General features: G+C 42.3%; 1 protein-coding gene across 5 annotated transcripts in view; it reads right to left on the bottom strand.

Annotated features, from left to right (window-relative positions):
- Nucleotides 1–13,843, bottom strand: part of TTLL5 (tubulin tyrosine ligase like 5) — a 146,680-nt gene that overhangs the window by 108,503 nt on the left and 24,334 nt on the right. For 4 of the 5 annotated variants that reach the window (XM_064460414.1, XM_064460413.1, XM_064460416.1 and 1 more), the window contains 3 exons: nt 10,602–10,703; nt 10,377–10,468; nt 8,218–8,325 (listed from right to left, as the gene is read on the bottom strand). In XM_064460414.1, the coding sequence (XP_064316484.1) occupies nt 8,218–8,325; nt 10,377–10,468; nt 10,602–10,703 (302 nt within the window). The remainder of the gene's footprint in view (nt 1–8,217; nt 8,326–10,376; nt 10,469–10,601; nt 10,704–13,843) is intronic. The other variant, XM_064460415.1, reaches the window with a different exon arrangement.

Below are 13,843 nucleotides of genomic sequence, written 5' to 3'. Positions count from 1 at the left end.
ATAACATTCCACAAGCAGGAAATTTCACTTCCTCAGAATTAAGATTAAATATATTCTGTTTGTGGGGGAAAGAGGGAAGCAGAAAATCAGTCTTAGGAAAGTATTATAGAAAAATGAACTCTCTGCTGTCCACAAACTGCACTTCATACAGAATTCTACTACTTGTTTTCACATGGAATTAAGACAAGCACACGCAGCAGGTCCAATCTACTTCTTCCATTGGATCCTGGAAACAACAGAACTTCATTCTCCTTTTCACTTTTTAATACCTACATTCATTGTTCCAGTCAGCTATAGAAAGTCTTGTTTCTTTCAAGCATCACCTTCTTTTCAATTATTCCTGTATGTTTTTTCTGTAATATCCCCACAGGAGTAAAAGAATCTTTTCCTTGACAGCTCCATCGACATGGACAACCTCCCATAACTCTCTATATTATTGACAGCTTGCCACTTTGCAGCAAATTACTATAGAAATATTTTTTCCGTAGTTTCTAAAACTTTCATAACATATTACATCTGCTAGATGTGTTCTGCTCTACACAGGTCAGATGGAAGCCAACTTCCCTTTCCAAGACTGATTTTACTATTTCACTCTATACATACATTCTCTCTAGTTTGGAAAGAGTTGCAAGAAGGATGCTACACAAAGACAACTGTAAATCAGAAGTTGGCATTAGTGTAATTCCCTCTTCCAGCATTAAGAAATACAGTTAATTATTATCAGGGCAACTTAGGCATATTTTTTTCACAGCACTGCAGAACAGGGTATTGGCAGAGAAGAAGGATTTCCATTGAATTAACCAGTTCCCTAGTGCCTGGAGTGAAAGCAGGAGAATTTCATTGCCATGCTGCTTTCCTTGAATTCTGGCCTTGGCCTTTTGTCACCTGCCTGACGTTGATGCTGGCTCTGGGGAGCTGGATGGCTTGACAAGATCTTCCTATGCAGACAGCTGTGCAAGAGCTCATGTAGCTTATAATGTGAAGTTAATGAGCTGTGGGGGGGACTTGGAAGCAGGGGGAAATGGCAGCAGAGTGAGTATTGCCTGCTCACTTTTCTAGACGGTGTAGCCAGACATTGAGTGGGAAGCAAAACAGCAGAGAGCTAAGGAGTTGGTTCACTCCAAAGAAATGAGGCTGAATCTACATTTGGCTCTCTTGCTCCCCAGATGGGAAAGGCTGCAGTAGAGGGAAAAGGAGGAGGTGGGGATTAGAAGTGTAAATATTAGCAAAGCACTTTGACTAGAAGAAACTTCTGATGATTGTAATACATTATTTCAAAATACAGTCTCAGGTTTGGTGACAACCTGTGACTCTTAATGGCATAGCAAACTCCAGCAGAGAGGCAGCTCATGCTTGAGGCAGAGAAGCAACGAGTGGGCCTATGGCAGCTGCTGGTCTGTGACCACCCAACACCGGTCAGGAAGCAGAGCATTTTGTTTTGACTAGCTGCTGCTTCTTTTGCTGCAGGCCATTCCCTTCCTCTGCCCCTCAAAGGACCTTTGCTAGTATTTTGGTTCCTCTGACGTTGTCCTCCTCTCCCACACTTTTATCCCTTCCAAACCACTTGCTTTTTAAACCTTCCTCTTTCCCACCCAGTTACTCACTTATTCTGTCCACTTTTACAAATACATATGGGAAACCTCTCGACCTTAGCTAGCCCTGACTGTGCTGCTGGTGCTTTACACTCCTTTCCTTTGTGTCTGCCTTGTTTATTAGGACAGTAAGCTCTTTGGGGTATCCCTGTTGACTCAATTCCGTTGTTAAACAATGACATCTAATGCCATCTGCCATGCCTTAGGTTCTCATAGGAAGACATCACTGCTGCTCCATAATGCCCCAAGTCTCATGTATTCTAGGTCATACCTACAACCTCTAGACAGATGTCTGCTACCTCAGGGCATCAGGAGTTATGCAATATTCATGTTCTGGCAACAGAATCAAGCCTCACAAGTTCCCACATAGGGCTTAGCACAAAGTGGTTCTCAAGTCTGCCTAGGATACTAGGGCACAAACAGAAGGTAAATTACCTGTAGTTTCAACTATCCTAGAAACTTCCTTGGCCCTCTTCCACATTTGGAAAATACACTATCTAGATTAAACACAGAGGAAGTATCCTTTCTACTGTGAAACTCCACTATCATTTGTAAAAATAAATACATAGGCAACACAAAGATGCAGAGTCACATGAGCGCAGCAAGATCAGAAATATATCCTCTGCATTTACCAAGTTCAGCAAGACTGAAGAAAGATAAAGTAAAGAAAACAGAATGCCTCAGGCTGAGGCAATGGTAGGTTTGTGACAACCCACTTGCACCACTGCTGTTTTTAAGGAAAGAATAGAACAAACTAAGATACCAAGATTCCACAGTGCCTTCCCTTGCTCCCCTCCTCTTGCTACTACAATCCACAAAAACATGCTTCACCCTTGCAGTTTGCTAAAGAGATTGGAATTGTATCAGGAGGTACCAGTTGCTGCCAAGACTCAGCAGGAACAGCCTGCCTCTCCCCTCCAATCCCCATGGAGATGTCACTGCTGACCGAGCTTCCCAAGAGAAAGGCTAGCTTCAGACTAAAGTCTAACAGCAACAGATCAGCCAGAGATTTCTTTGCCAATGGCATTATTTAAGACTAAGAGGAAGGCTAGAGACATAGTCTCAAACTTTTTGGTTCTGGTAAACCACCACGTATTCCAAGTTTGGTTTATAATCCTGTCAAACACTGCACTGGCACTCCCTTTTAGAAAATATCCCCAAAGCATTTACTATTCTCTGTAAGTATAGAAACTAAGTCACAAGTGATAGCCTGGCAGCACAAACAATGTTTTCATGATTTTGCATAGAATGAATAAGCTCAATTCTTAGAGGGTCACTGTAATTCTGGTCTTTGTTTTCAGCTTGTTCACTGGGGAAAAAGAAGCAGCTTTACTGCAAAGTACATATTCTGTAGCTGAATGGAGGCAACCTGAGGTTATGAAGGGAAATACATACACTGAAAAAAGCTGCACGATATGCAACTCTTCTGCTTTTGCAATAAAAACAGATCATCTCATTTTAAGCAGAAGCATATTTTCAGACATTCCTAATGTAAGGAACTATACCTGTGCCACTGAAATTCAAGTCTTCCCTTTCTCCTTCCTACTCTTTCTGTGCTTTATATAAAAGGTGTCCTGCAGATGATGCTTATAGCCACATGTATCAAGGAGGTCCAGTTAGAAAAGTTAACTGTGCTACAATTTCATCCAAAGCAGCAACCACTCAGTGCAAGGGAGAAAACCTTCTAAGAGTATAGTGATGGACTTACTGCTTTGTTGAACATACTGCCAAACTTGAGGCTTCAGAGACTACACGGTATTTTGTAAAAGAACTCTATAATTTTATCCATCAACGAACTCCATCACTTTATCTAGTGATGGCACAGTACCTGCTTCAACCCTGGTAGAGCACACCTTAACGGCTACGGGGACATGAACAAATCTACATCTTGGGAGCTACCACAGTCCCAAATCATTCCTCTTACTCTACAAAAGGCCAGCATAACAGTTTAGGCTTTGATAAGCAAAAGGCCACACCAAGTCATATCAAGTAACAGAAGCCTCTATTCTAGACACCAAAGACTTTGGGAAAAGTACAAGTCCTGTAGTCTTGTGCAGGAATTTGCCTTGAACTCCAAATACTACAGCTTAATTCATTTTTCTAGAGAACTTAATATTAACAGAGAAAGGTTTATCTCTCGCTGTTATTACAGGAGAGGACCCAACAACAGGGGACAGAGTAATTCCACATGTTTGCGTTCTTGTCTACTTCATGAGATGCAGCCTGCACCTGCCAGAGTTTGTCATACTAGCTTGGCCAAATGTGTAACTATCTCACTTAGGGGCACTTTCTCCACAATAGGTAATCAGAGAAAGACCATCACTTATGACTTCTCAACCTTTTTTCCTTCTGCTGAAGCCTGAAGGACACTTAGTAACATTCCCAATAGAAGTCTTCTAGATATCTCAAGTTGGAAGGGACCCATAAGGATCATCAAGTCCAACTCCCTGCTCCTCGCAGGACTACCTAAAACTAAATTATATCACTAAGAGCATCGTACAGACACTCCTTGAACTCTGACAGGGTTGGTACTATGACCACTTCCTTGAGGGGCCTGTGTCAGTGACTGACTACCCTCTCAATGAAGAACCTTTTCCTAATATCCAGTCTGAACTTCCCCTGACAGCTTCAGTCCATTTCCTTGTGATCACAGTCCTCAACTTCCTCAAGAGGGCAGCAGAGCAGGTGGTGCTGATCTCCTCTCTCTGGTAACCAGTATAGGCCACTCCTTTTAAGCCTTGCCCTCCAGACCTTTCACCATCTCGGTTGCCCTCCTTCTATGAAAACCACTACTTTCTTTGGTGAAGAGAAGACTACAGTTGGGCTTATCACCTATAGATATAGAACAGGAGTCTTGGCACAAATTGAGCTCCCTTTATAATCCTAATCTTCCAGAGTAAATAAATTATCACCCATGAAGGAGAAAGTTCTTCAACCCAGCATGTGAGATCATAGTGAGTGAAGAAGTTAACATCCCAGTAACCACCTTCAGACATCGCTTAACTTACCTTATGTCTCTGAGGAACAGAAGAGTAGATATGCTGCTGCTTGTTCTTCAACAAACTTAGGTGGCCAAATATAGAAAATATAGTAGCAGGTAGATCAAAATAAAAGCCAGCTGACTCCATAGATATATGGGTACATGAGGTGAAGGACAAAGAGAGCATGTTTCCTGACTTCATTAGCCCGAGTTCTTCTGATTTCAAGCTCCTAAACTCCAACAACCTTAGCCCCAAGCAAACTAGGAGACAAGAATAACCTGGTGTTCCTCACTTCCATGTTCTCATCCATCTGCTAAAGACCTCAATGTCACTACAAGAAGCAATGGCAGTAGAAGATGGAATGAGAAGCCAGGGTTAATTCAGACTTTGGTAACACAAGTCCACTGATGATAAATTGACAATGCTGGTAATTTCTTTAAGGCCGTTTTGGAAGAGTTAATTCTTTCTAGGTCTGCCCCAGCACCCTGAGAAAGAAAACAGGTGCTACCAAGCTGAGAACAGCTTCCTAAAGAAACCAGAAAGTTCCTGCACCAACAGGGATCCTGCCTCTTTCAGCTAAGCTCGGGGTGCTAAATCAGCAACAATCACTTAGGTACCATTTAGGGCTATGAAGTGACAAGTAAGTAAAACAGTGCAGTACAGACCCCTACTCCAACATGAACTATCACTAGAAGACCAATCCCTTAAACTCAGCTTCAGGTTTAGCTGACAGTTTTGTTCAATTCTGAAGGCATATTTATATTACAAAACCTACCTTGGCACATTGGATCATCAAAAGACCTGAGAGGTTTTTCAGACTGTTTGAAAGTAGGCCTGACTGCCTTTTCTAGCCTACCCAGAAGTGCTTACTCCAGGAGGGAGAACAATGCAGTCTTTAATTGGCTTGAGCATATGTATCCCTATCATACCTCCTGCTCCCACTGAGATGTCATGTCCCTCAAAGTCAGTGCAAAATCCAGTTTCTCTTAAAGAAGGCTCCAGAGGCAAACAAACAACTCAGCTGGAGACCAACTTCAGGACAATGCAGTGGCTCAGAGTCCTGCAGCATGCCCTCCTCTGGAGCTACTGGTTAAGACAATTTTCACTTGCAGCTTAATTTTACATGAGGAATTATTAGTTAATCATAAAGAACAAAATAGAGGCTTGAGATCACATTGTTAGTAACAATGCATGAACAAGGCTGCAATAAAATCAGGTAGCACTTACACTACTTTCTGTGATGCACTTCAAAGGAACAAAACTAGTGAGCATCCCAAGTCCTCTGAGAACTCATTATTACTAGAATGAACTAAACAGCTCACAAGACATGGCCAAAAGGGGACTCTCTACAATCTTTCCACAAATTGTCAGCAGCACTCTGCTTTGACATTACGAAAAGAATCATCTTGACCTACCACTCATTTTCTAAGGCAAGCATGGGTAGCTGGAACCATACAGACTGTCTCACCAGTCTTATTTTAGAACATGAAGAAGTCATGAATGGAGTCTCGTCCCTGAAATCTAGAAAACAAGTAAAATACGTAAAAAACATTTACTTGGGAAAGGAATGGAGGACCACAGCAGTGCTAAACTGTCAGAGAAATAAAGTGGGCAACCTAATCTAGACAAATAAGTACTTGTGGTTTAATGCTTAGCAAAAAGGTGGCAATTGTGCTGGAGTACTATTCCTTAGAACAGCATTACAAAGACTACAGTAGAATACACATTAAGTTAGTCATATTTTTCTAGAAGCTTTCCAAACAAGGCCTACCTCTGTATCTGAATCTCAGATACAGGTTTCTGAAGTCTGAGATACTTTTCAAATTATCAGTCTTTCTCAGGACACACATGCAGTTTCATTGTTCATAGCCCAGAATGAAACAAACAAACAAAAAAAAAAAAAACAAAAAAAAAGGCTCTTGGGAGTCTCTGCATGCTGCCCTGAAATCTGCATTCCTGGTTTTCTCCCTCATGTTAACATCTATGAACTCAGCCATTCTGAACATTTCTAGCTAGAAAAACTGCCTTTTTTACAACGGGGTTAAAATGGCATAACCAAAGAGTGTCAGAACATGACACACGGTTGAAGAATGAGCCATACAGCATGACAAGAGCAGTTCAAATCCTTGGGACAAGGACCACCACTTAATTGTGAGGGAAGGTGGCAGAAAGGAGAGTGCTCTGGAAATGCCTCAGGCTCCCTAGGGAAGTAGTATGGCTCCTACTTAAGCTCTCTTTCCTGGGAAGCTCTTAATTTATGTTTACACTGAAATAAATGGAACAAAACAGTTTATTTGTGGGGGAGCATCTGAGAGGGTGGTTAGTGCAGCCCTGGGGAGACAGCAGGAAGTGGGATAACCTCAGAGCCAGGCCTAGCTGAAAGTACATGAGGAACATTAGTTTCCACATACACAGCTCAGAGGAATCTAGAAACACAACTAAGGGAAGAAAAGGGAAAAGCAAAAAAAAAAAGAGACAGTTAAAGTTTTTTGGTGCGCTTTTTTAAATCCAGTTTTGATACTTCTTGAGAAGCTGATAAACTGCTACTTCACTAAAACGATTATCTAACTGATAAGTCCCCATGTATGCCAAGGCTCTCCAACTTTGAACAAAGGCATAGTCAGGCAGGAGGAGCTAAGGTCAGAGAGGTAGCTAGTTTGACAGGTAACTAAACAACATTCAGCCATGGCTACCTCCTTGATTCTTGACTGTCTCATCACCCCTGAATATCCAAAGATGACAACATTTATGTTAGAGTGTTGAAAGCTGCAGAATTGCCAATACTCAAGTGCAATGCAAGGATCACACAAATGGATTTACCTGTCACAGCTAGTTTGAATCTAAGTCCCAATACCTAAACACAGAATATCTTAAGCCAAGCTTCATCTTTGGTTTAAGCACTAACTGAGACTAATTCTAGACTTACTTCCCCTGCCCCGAGACTCCATCTTCGTGCATGTATCCACATGAGTAAAGGGCAGCTAAGAGCAGGAGGAGGCCTCTTTAGGGAAGGTTGGGAAGCAGCCACTGGAAAGCAGGAGAAGGCACACTGTGGTACCAGCCGCTGCTTTCTGGACCTCGTCCCAGCATCTGCTGCCAACAAGTTCTCAAATCCCATTGCCAGCACATAGTTCTGCATCCAGCTTCTGCCAGAAATAGACTTTGACGCCACCATGTGGTACTCTCATACAAGCACAAGCCCAGAAGCATTACCACCACCGTCATTCCAGACACTGCATTACACATTCGTCCCTAGGATGCATGTAGGACAATAATTCAGAACTACATTGGGCTAGATGGCTCAGCAGAAAATACTAAATGCTCTAAAGGGATGTTTAACCATCCACAGCCATCCTTTACAAGGGCACTAGTGGGTCAGTAACTTCAACTTTCCAGCACTTCCCCAGTTCCCTTTGAAGTCCCTTTTCATCATCCCACTTTCTAGCATGAGATTCTGATGAACACCACTGGCACAGGGGCAGCTGTGAATCAGCATCCCCTGCCCTCAGAGGCATATACTGAAAAAAAACCCAGTATCCGGTTTCCTTGCAATAGGGAATGCACATTCCTCTGTAGCAGCAGAAAGCTGAAAGTTTCAAACACTACTCAAGAGCCAACCAACAAAGATGCCCCCAGTGCCTTACCAAAGCAGCTGCCACGATGTGAAAGAAAAGTTTTACAAGCTGTGGCAATGGCTAGCTCAGCAGAAACTAGAGTCTTGATAATCAGGTCCTCCACGTTGGCCATCAGTGCTGCAAGTAGGGGAGGAGAAAATAAAAAAAAGGAAAAAGTAGATTGTGAAGTAGTGTACAATGTCTAGAAAAGCATGAGAATATGCATATGGACACATGCCTTTGTGAATTAAAGCATGTGAGAGCCTATGCATGAGAAAGCAATGATGTTTGGAAATCCATGCAAGCATAACTATATAGATACATATGTAAGTATCCTAGTGTAAAAATACTCACAAATGAGAATGATAGAAGTGTATATATGAACAGTGCAAGTAAGCAGAAACATGTGACAAGCACATCAACACAAGTCAGCTGGAGTCTGATCACCACCCACCCAGAGTATTAGGAAGGATTAAACAAGAGTGGGTTAGTGAGATAAGCCCTTAAACTACAGAGAATAAGCCATAGCTACTGAGATGCAAAAATTTTTCATGTGGACTTTTATGAGATAACTGTTCTGTGATGTTGCACCTTCCTCTAAAGCAGCTGTTCCCATTCCATGATTCACAAATCATTTCAAAGTTATATGACTGGTGACAGCTCCCAGTCCTGCTGACCCTATAGATAATCTGTAGTTTCAGTAAGGAAGCTGCAGCTGACAGAGGGAGCAAAAGGCAAGAAAATATGCACATTAGATGGAGACCTGGATTCTACACTGGGCTTGGAATGAGTCATGCAATAGAAAGAACACGACACTTAGTTTCTGTTTTCATGGACAAGTAATAGAGAAGTGAGAGGAGGACAGAATGAATGAACACTGGAGTCCTAGTCTGAAAAGTCAGTAGGGATGATAGGACAGCATTCCCCACCCCTCAAAGGGAGCACAAGCAAACACCTAAGACCTCCATCAAACCCACACAGACATTTGGTAATCCCTGTCCCAAAGGACATCTAGTACAAACCGCTTGACTAGAGAGTTCAGTCTAGGCCTACAATCACTCTTTCTCATTTTCAGATGATGACATGCAGGGACCTGAATAATTATAGAAGAGCATGCAAGCAAATTCAGATGTGAACTTCTGTGTTAGAAAATGACTAAGTGGAAGCAACACAGCATGAGAATGTCTAAGTGAACATAAACATCCCAGAGCACAAAAATCTTGCCAGCCCAGACAAGGCCAGCACTTTCCAGCCAGCATTCTGCCTCCCTATGACCAGAATCAGATGCATCAGAGAAAGGTGCAAGAAGCCTTGTAATGGCTAGTTAGAGAAACCTGCTTGCATTGCTCAGAAGTTTACTTAATAATTAAGAGTGCACATCTTATACTTCAGGTTGGGGTGGGGTGTGGAAATGTATCAAATAAATAACTGTGCGTACACAGCTTACTGAAAACATATGGTGCAAGTGATTGGACAGCCATGCACGCATATGACAGGGAAAAAGTCTACTTCCATCTGACAGCCAGATTCAAACCCCTTCCTCCAACATTTAAGTGTTCCTTGGCCACATCTGCAACACGGGCATAGCTGCTATCAGTAGTGTTACTGATGCCTCAGTATCACAGGTAGTTTATCCCTTAAAGGATATACCTGGATTCTGCTCTGCAGATGCATTTACTCCCAGCAGACCTGTCAAAGTTGTGGAAGAGGGAGCTATTTTATATGAAACACATACTGAAATGAAAACACCCAGCAAAAACCTGAGCCATGGAAAGATGACACCACATCCAAGAGTCATTCAAACTGGCACAGTTCTCCAGAGGTTGGTCACTCATCAGACTGAACAGGCCATGGGAGCAGTAGAGGGAGGGAAGCTTTTAGAAGGAATGGAATGACCTTAAGAAACGGGAAATGTAGGTAAAATATTAAGAAATACACCCTGAGAAAGTCTCAGAATATTATTTGCAAAAGGGAAGGGGTAGGCCTCATCTCTGGGGATAGGAGTCATCTCTCAGGATAGAGAATAAATGCACAGCTCTAGTAAGTAAGTTGTAAGGAACAATGCTTCCCTCCACCCTGCTCTGGTGCTAAATGGGACTCACTGGGGCTCTTCCCTGACTTCTTAGGGTTCGCGTTAGTGAGATGATTAAGATCCAACAAAGGAATAAAAGAATAAGATCTGTACTGACCTGCAGTGTCTCTCCCCTCCTGTTTTAAGTACCTCAGCATTGCACTCATGCTCCACTTGTTTCCATAATCCTCTACTTCAGGATCATCACAACTAAAAATAAATGAAAGAAGCAAGGTGACACCACTGGCCTACCTTGCACTACCTGGACTTACACCAGCCTTACACCAACTTAGGTAAATTGACCCAACCTCTACAGACCAAGTTCCATTTTCCAGCCAAGTACCTGACATAATCTCCACTCTTCTTGTTGACACTGTAGTTGGTCAGATGCATGAACTGGTTTTTAATGTTCTTGGATGCCTGGTCATACCTCACTGTTGCAAACCTGTAAAGAGGGATAAAGATTCACAGTATTTCTTGAACAAGCGACATGCTTGCTAAATATGACTTACTACAGAGATCACTCAACAACAGCAGCTGACGAGAGAATGCATGTAACGACACTTCATCAAATGCAACCTCTCCTCACAAAAAAATACAGTTTATTCTCAAGGGCCACATCCAGATGAATTTATTCTCTTTTTCAATGTCTTACAGCGGGGAGCTCCATCTGTTCTCCTGGGAGTTTTCACAGCCTAAATATATACACATCATGCTAGGCACATTTGTTCTCAACTGCTTAGATTTGTGGTCCTCTGGCATTCTGGCCAAACAGGCCACTTCGCTTTAGTCAGTCAGTATCACAGTCCCTTCAATTTCACAGTAGGAACTGCCGTGAATACATAAGATCCACTGGTCCTTTTAGAGCAATCATACTACATGTCACATGCCACAGTCAATATTTCCTGAAGTCTCATACAAGCACAGCTCAGTTCTTATGTACTCCAAGGATGCTGTAGGAAAGGGCAAGATTTCTACCATCAACAACGACACAGCTTACAACTGCCAATCCTCTTTCTCCAGAGGCATCCAGGAAACCAGGTACAACCTGCAGGCCAGACCAATTTATCCAACAAGGCAGCATCTGCTCCAGGGTGCTGTCATTCTCAGGGACTATGCAGCCCTTGCATATCTCAAAAACGTCACCTAGCTGTATACAAGGAAAGGGACTGTAGGGAAGATCACAATCAGGAGCAAGACACTGCTACAAGCTTAACTAGTCTCCTTATGAATCCTGTTACAGCCAACAATACCACAGTTAAATCAGCCTGGGAACATTGGCAACTTCCTGATTGAAAGGCATTACCTATACTGTAACTAAGCACCCCATCACCACTCCCTTAGCCATACACTACCACCACAGATGTTTGTGTTGGAATGAATCAAAGAAGTGATCCAACTGAAAAACAGCCTATTCAAATGGTTTGTAAGGTGTTTGAGGGATTTTTACGGGGTTGTGTTGAGGGGGAGGCGGAGGGAACAGCATGTCAGAGAGAGAATGGTCCAAAAGGACAAAGGCAAATCAGCTCCCTCATCCAGCTACAAAGCTGTAACTTGAAAAGCTTCCCCCCCTCCAGTGGCCACACAGACTTAAGCTGTCCATACTCTCTTTCCTCAGCTATCCACCTTCATTGTACCTGCACAATACTGGCACAGGACTGCCTGTGCTGCACAGCAAGCCATCTAAAACCAGCTTTTTTTGCTAAGCTACTTATCAAATCAGACCAGTTCACTGCATGGGTACAGAGATGCTTGTGGTGACACAATGCAATGGACACCACAAGCGCCTGAATGAGCACAGGAATACAGTACAAAATTGCACTGAATTAATTTAAACAGTAATCTTATTGCCAGTACACCTCTTAAGAAGAGGTTGAATGAATGCCAAAACAGTATAAGCTGCTGGGGGAGGAGAAGGAGCTTCCTGCAATCAACTGCTAGTACAGCTGCCCAGGCTACCCCTCCATTCCAGTTTGCACTGTGCAGCCAGAGGGGAACTGATCATGTCACCTGTGCCAGGAAAAGGAAAGGGTCAACATGAGAATGGGAACAGCAGCCAGGAAGAGTGAGAGACTGTTTCACTTGATAGCTGATCCAATTTAAAGTGTTTAAAATTACACCTTGTGCAAAAGTTGTTTTCTAAAGGTGTAGTTGCGTGATTGACCTTTGTCAATCTAAAGATGCACTGCAGCTGAAAGCTCATCATCTGTTCAGTTGCACGTTCCAGCCACTCTAATTGATCTGCTCCACAAATTACGCAGCCACAGGCAAGTCAGATCACTTCACAGATATGACTGAACAGCCACTGGAGCAAATATATAAAGATACCAATTAACTTTCAATCAGATGCAGGTACACCCTCTTTCAGACATAACAAAGGAGAGTGTTAGGATGCTGAGTCAGGACAGAGAGGGCAGTCACCATTTTAGGAGCAGACCACAAAACAATGTAAAAAAAATAATTGAACTTTAAGCAGAGGATAACACTATTTGTGGCGACATTTGCAAAGTCCTACATCCAGACAAGGACACATCATCAAGTTAAATGTAATGTAGCAGAATAGTTGGAAAGGACCTACATCACCTAGTCCAACTGCAATCATTTCCTTATTCTGCCTGTAATCAACTCCTGTTTCAAAATATCTATATATTTTAAGGTTCAAAGTTTGGAGAAAAATAAATAAAACAAAAGATTGAGGGCAGAAACCAGGGCATCTGGTTGGCAGAATGACCAGTATGAGCCACTGCTAACCACCACAGCTAGTAACAGCAAGCATGTTCTAGTTAAAAAAACCAAACAAACACAAAACAAACAAACAAAAAAATCAACAAGACAAAAAAACTCCTCCTTCACTCTGACTATCCTCCTATACCACAACAGTTTAAGATGCCAATGTCTTGAAAGAGATAAAGGGGAGTAAGGATGGGTAAAAGGTAAGTCAGAGGTATACTATCCTAAGAAGCCCTGGCAAGATGGAAAGAAAGCACCAGGAGAGAAGGGTTAGTTGCAAGAAAAGGAGAGTAGTTTTGAGTGAAGCCTCAAAGCAGGAAAAGAGAAGCAGCGCTCAAGAGAAATGGGAAAGGGTCAGAGGGAGGGGCATTTGAAGCATCTGACTGTGCAATGAAGTTAGTGTCTAGAAGAGAATGCATCCCCAAATTGCTTTATTAATAGCCATCTCTCTTCATCCTTCCCCTATTATTTTCTGTAGTTCAGAAGATGAACTATACAGGACATCTAACAAGTTACAAAAAAAAAAAAATCCTTTCTTTAGAAAGGACTGCCAAAAAAACCAAAACTCATTTCTTAGTACAAATGAAGCCACTACTGCCCTGGTAGTAGTGCCCTGGTAAACACTTTGACAAATATCTCTCTCCCCACAAGAACTATACCAGCAAATCCATGAAGATGCGTAGCAAATTAAATCTATCCTTAAACACAAAAGTGGAAGTAAAAAAAAAAAAACCACACAAAAAAACCCACACAAACACACCACAAAAACACCACCAACTTCATGATGGAACTAACTTTAAGCAGCAAGGTTAAAAAAAGTGAAAAAAAATTTGCACTATATTTTTGAGCTTTAAC

This window comes from Phalacrocorax carbo, chromosome 9, assembly GCF_963921805.1.
Source record: "Phalacrocorax carbo chromosome 9, bPhaCar2.1, whole genome shotgun sequence".
In the NCBI taxonomy this organism is placed as follows: domain Eukaryota; kingdom Metazoa; phylum Chordata; class Aves; order Suliformes; family Phalacrocoracidae; genus Phalacrocorax; species Phalacrocorax carbo.
The sequence above is the reverse complement of the archived record's forward strand: the minus strand, read 5'-3'. Positions and strand labels throughout refer to the sequence as shown.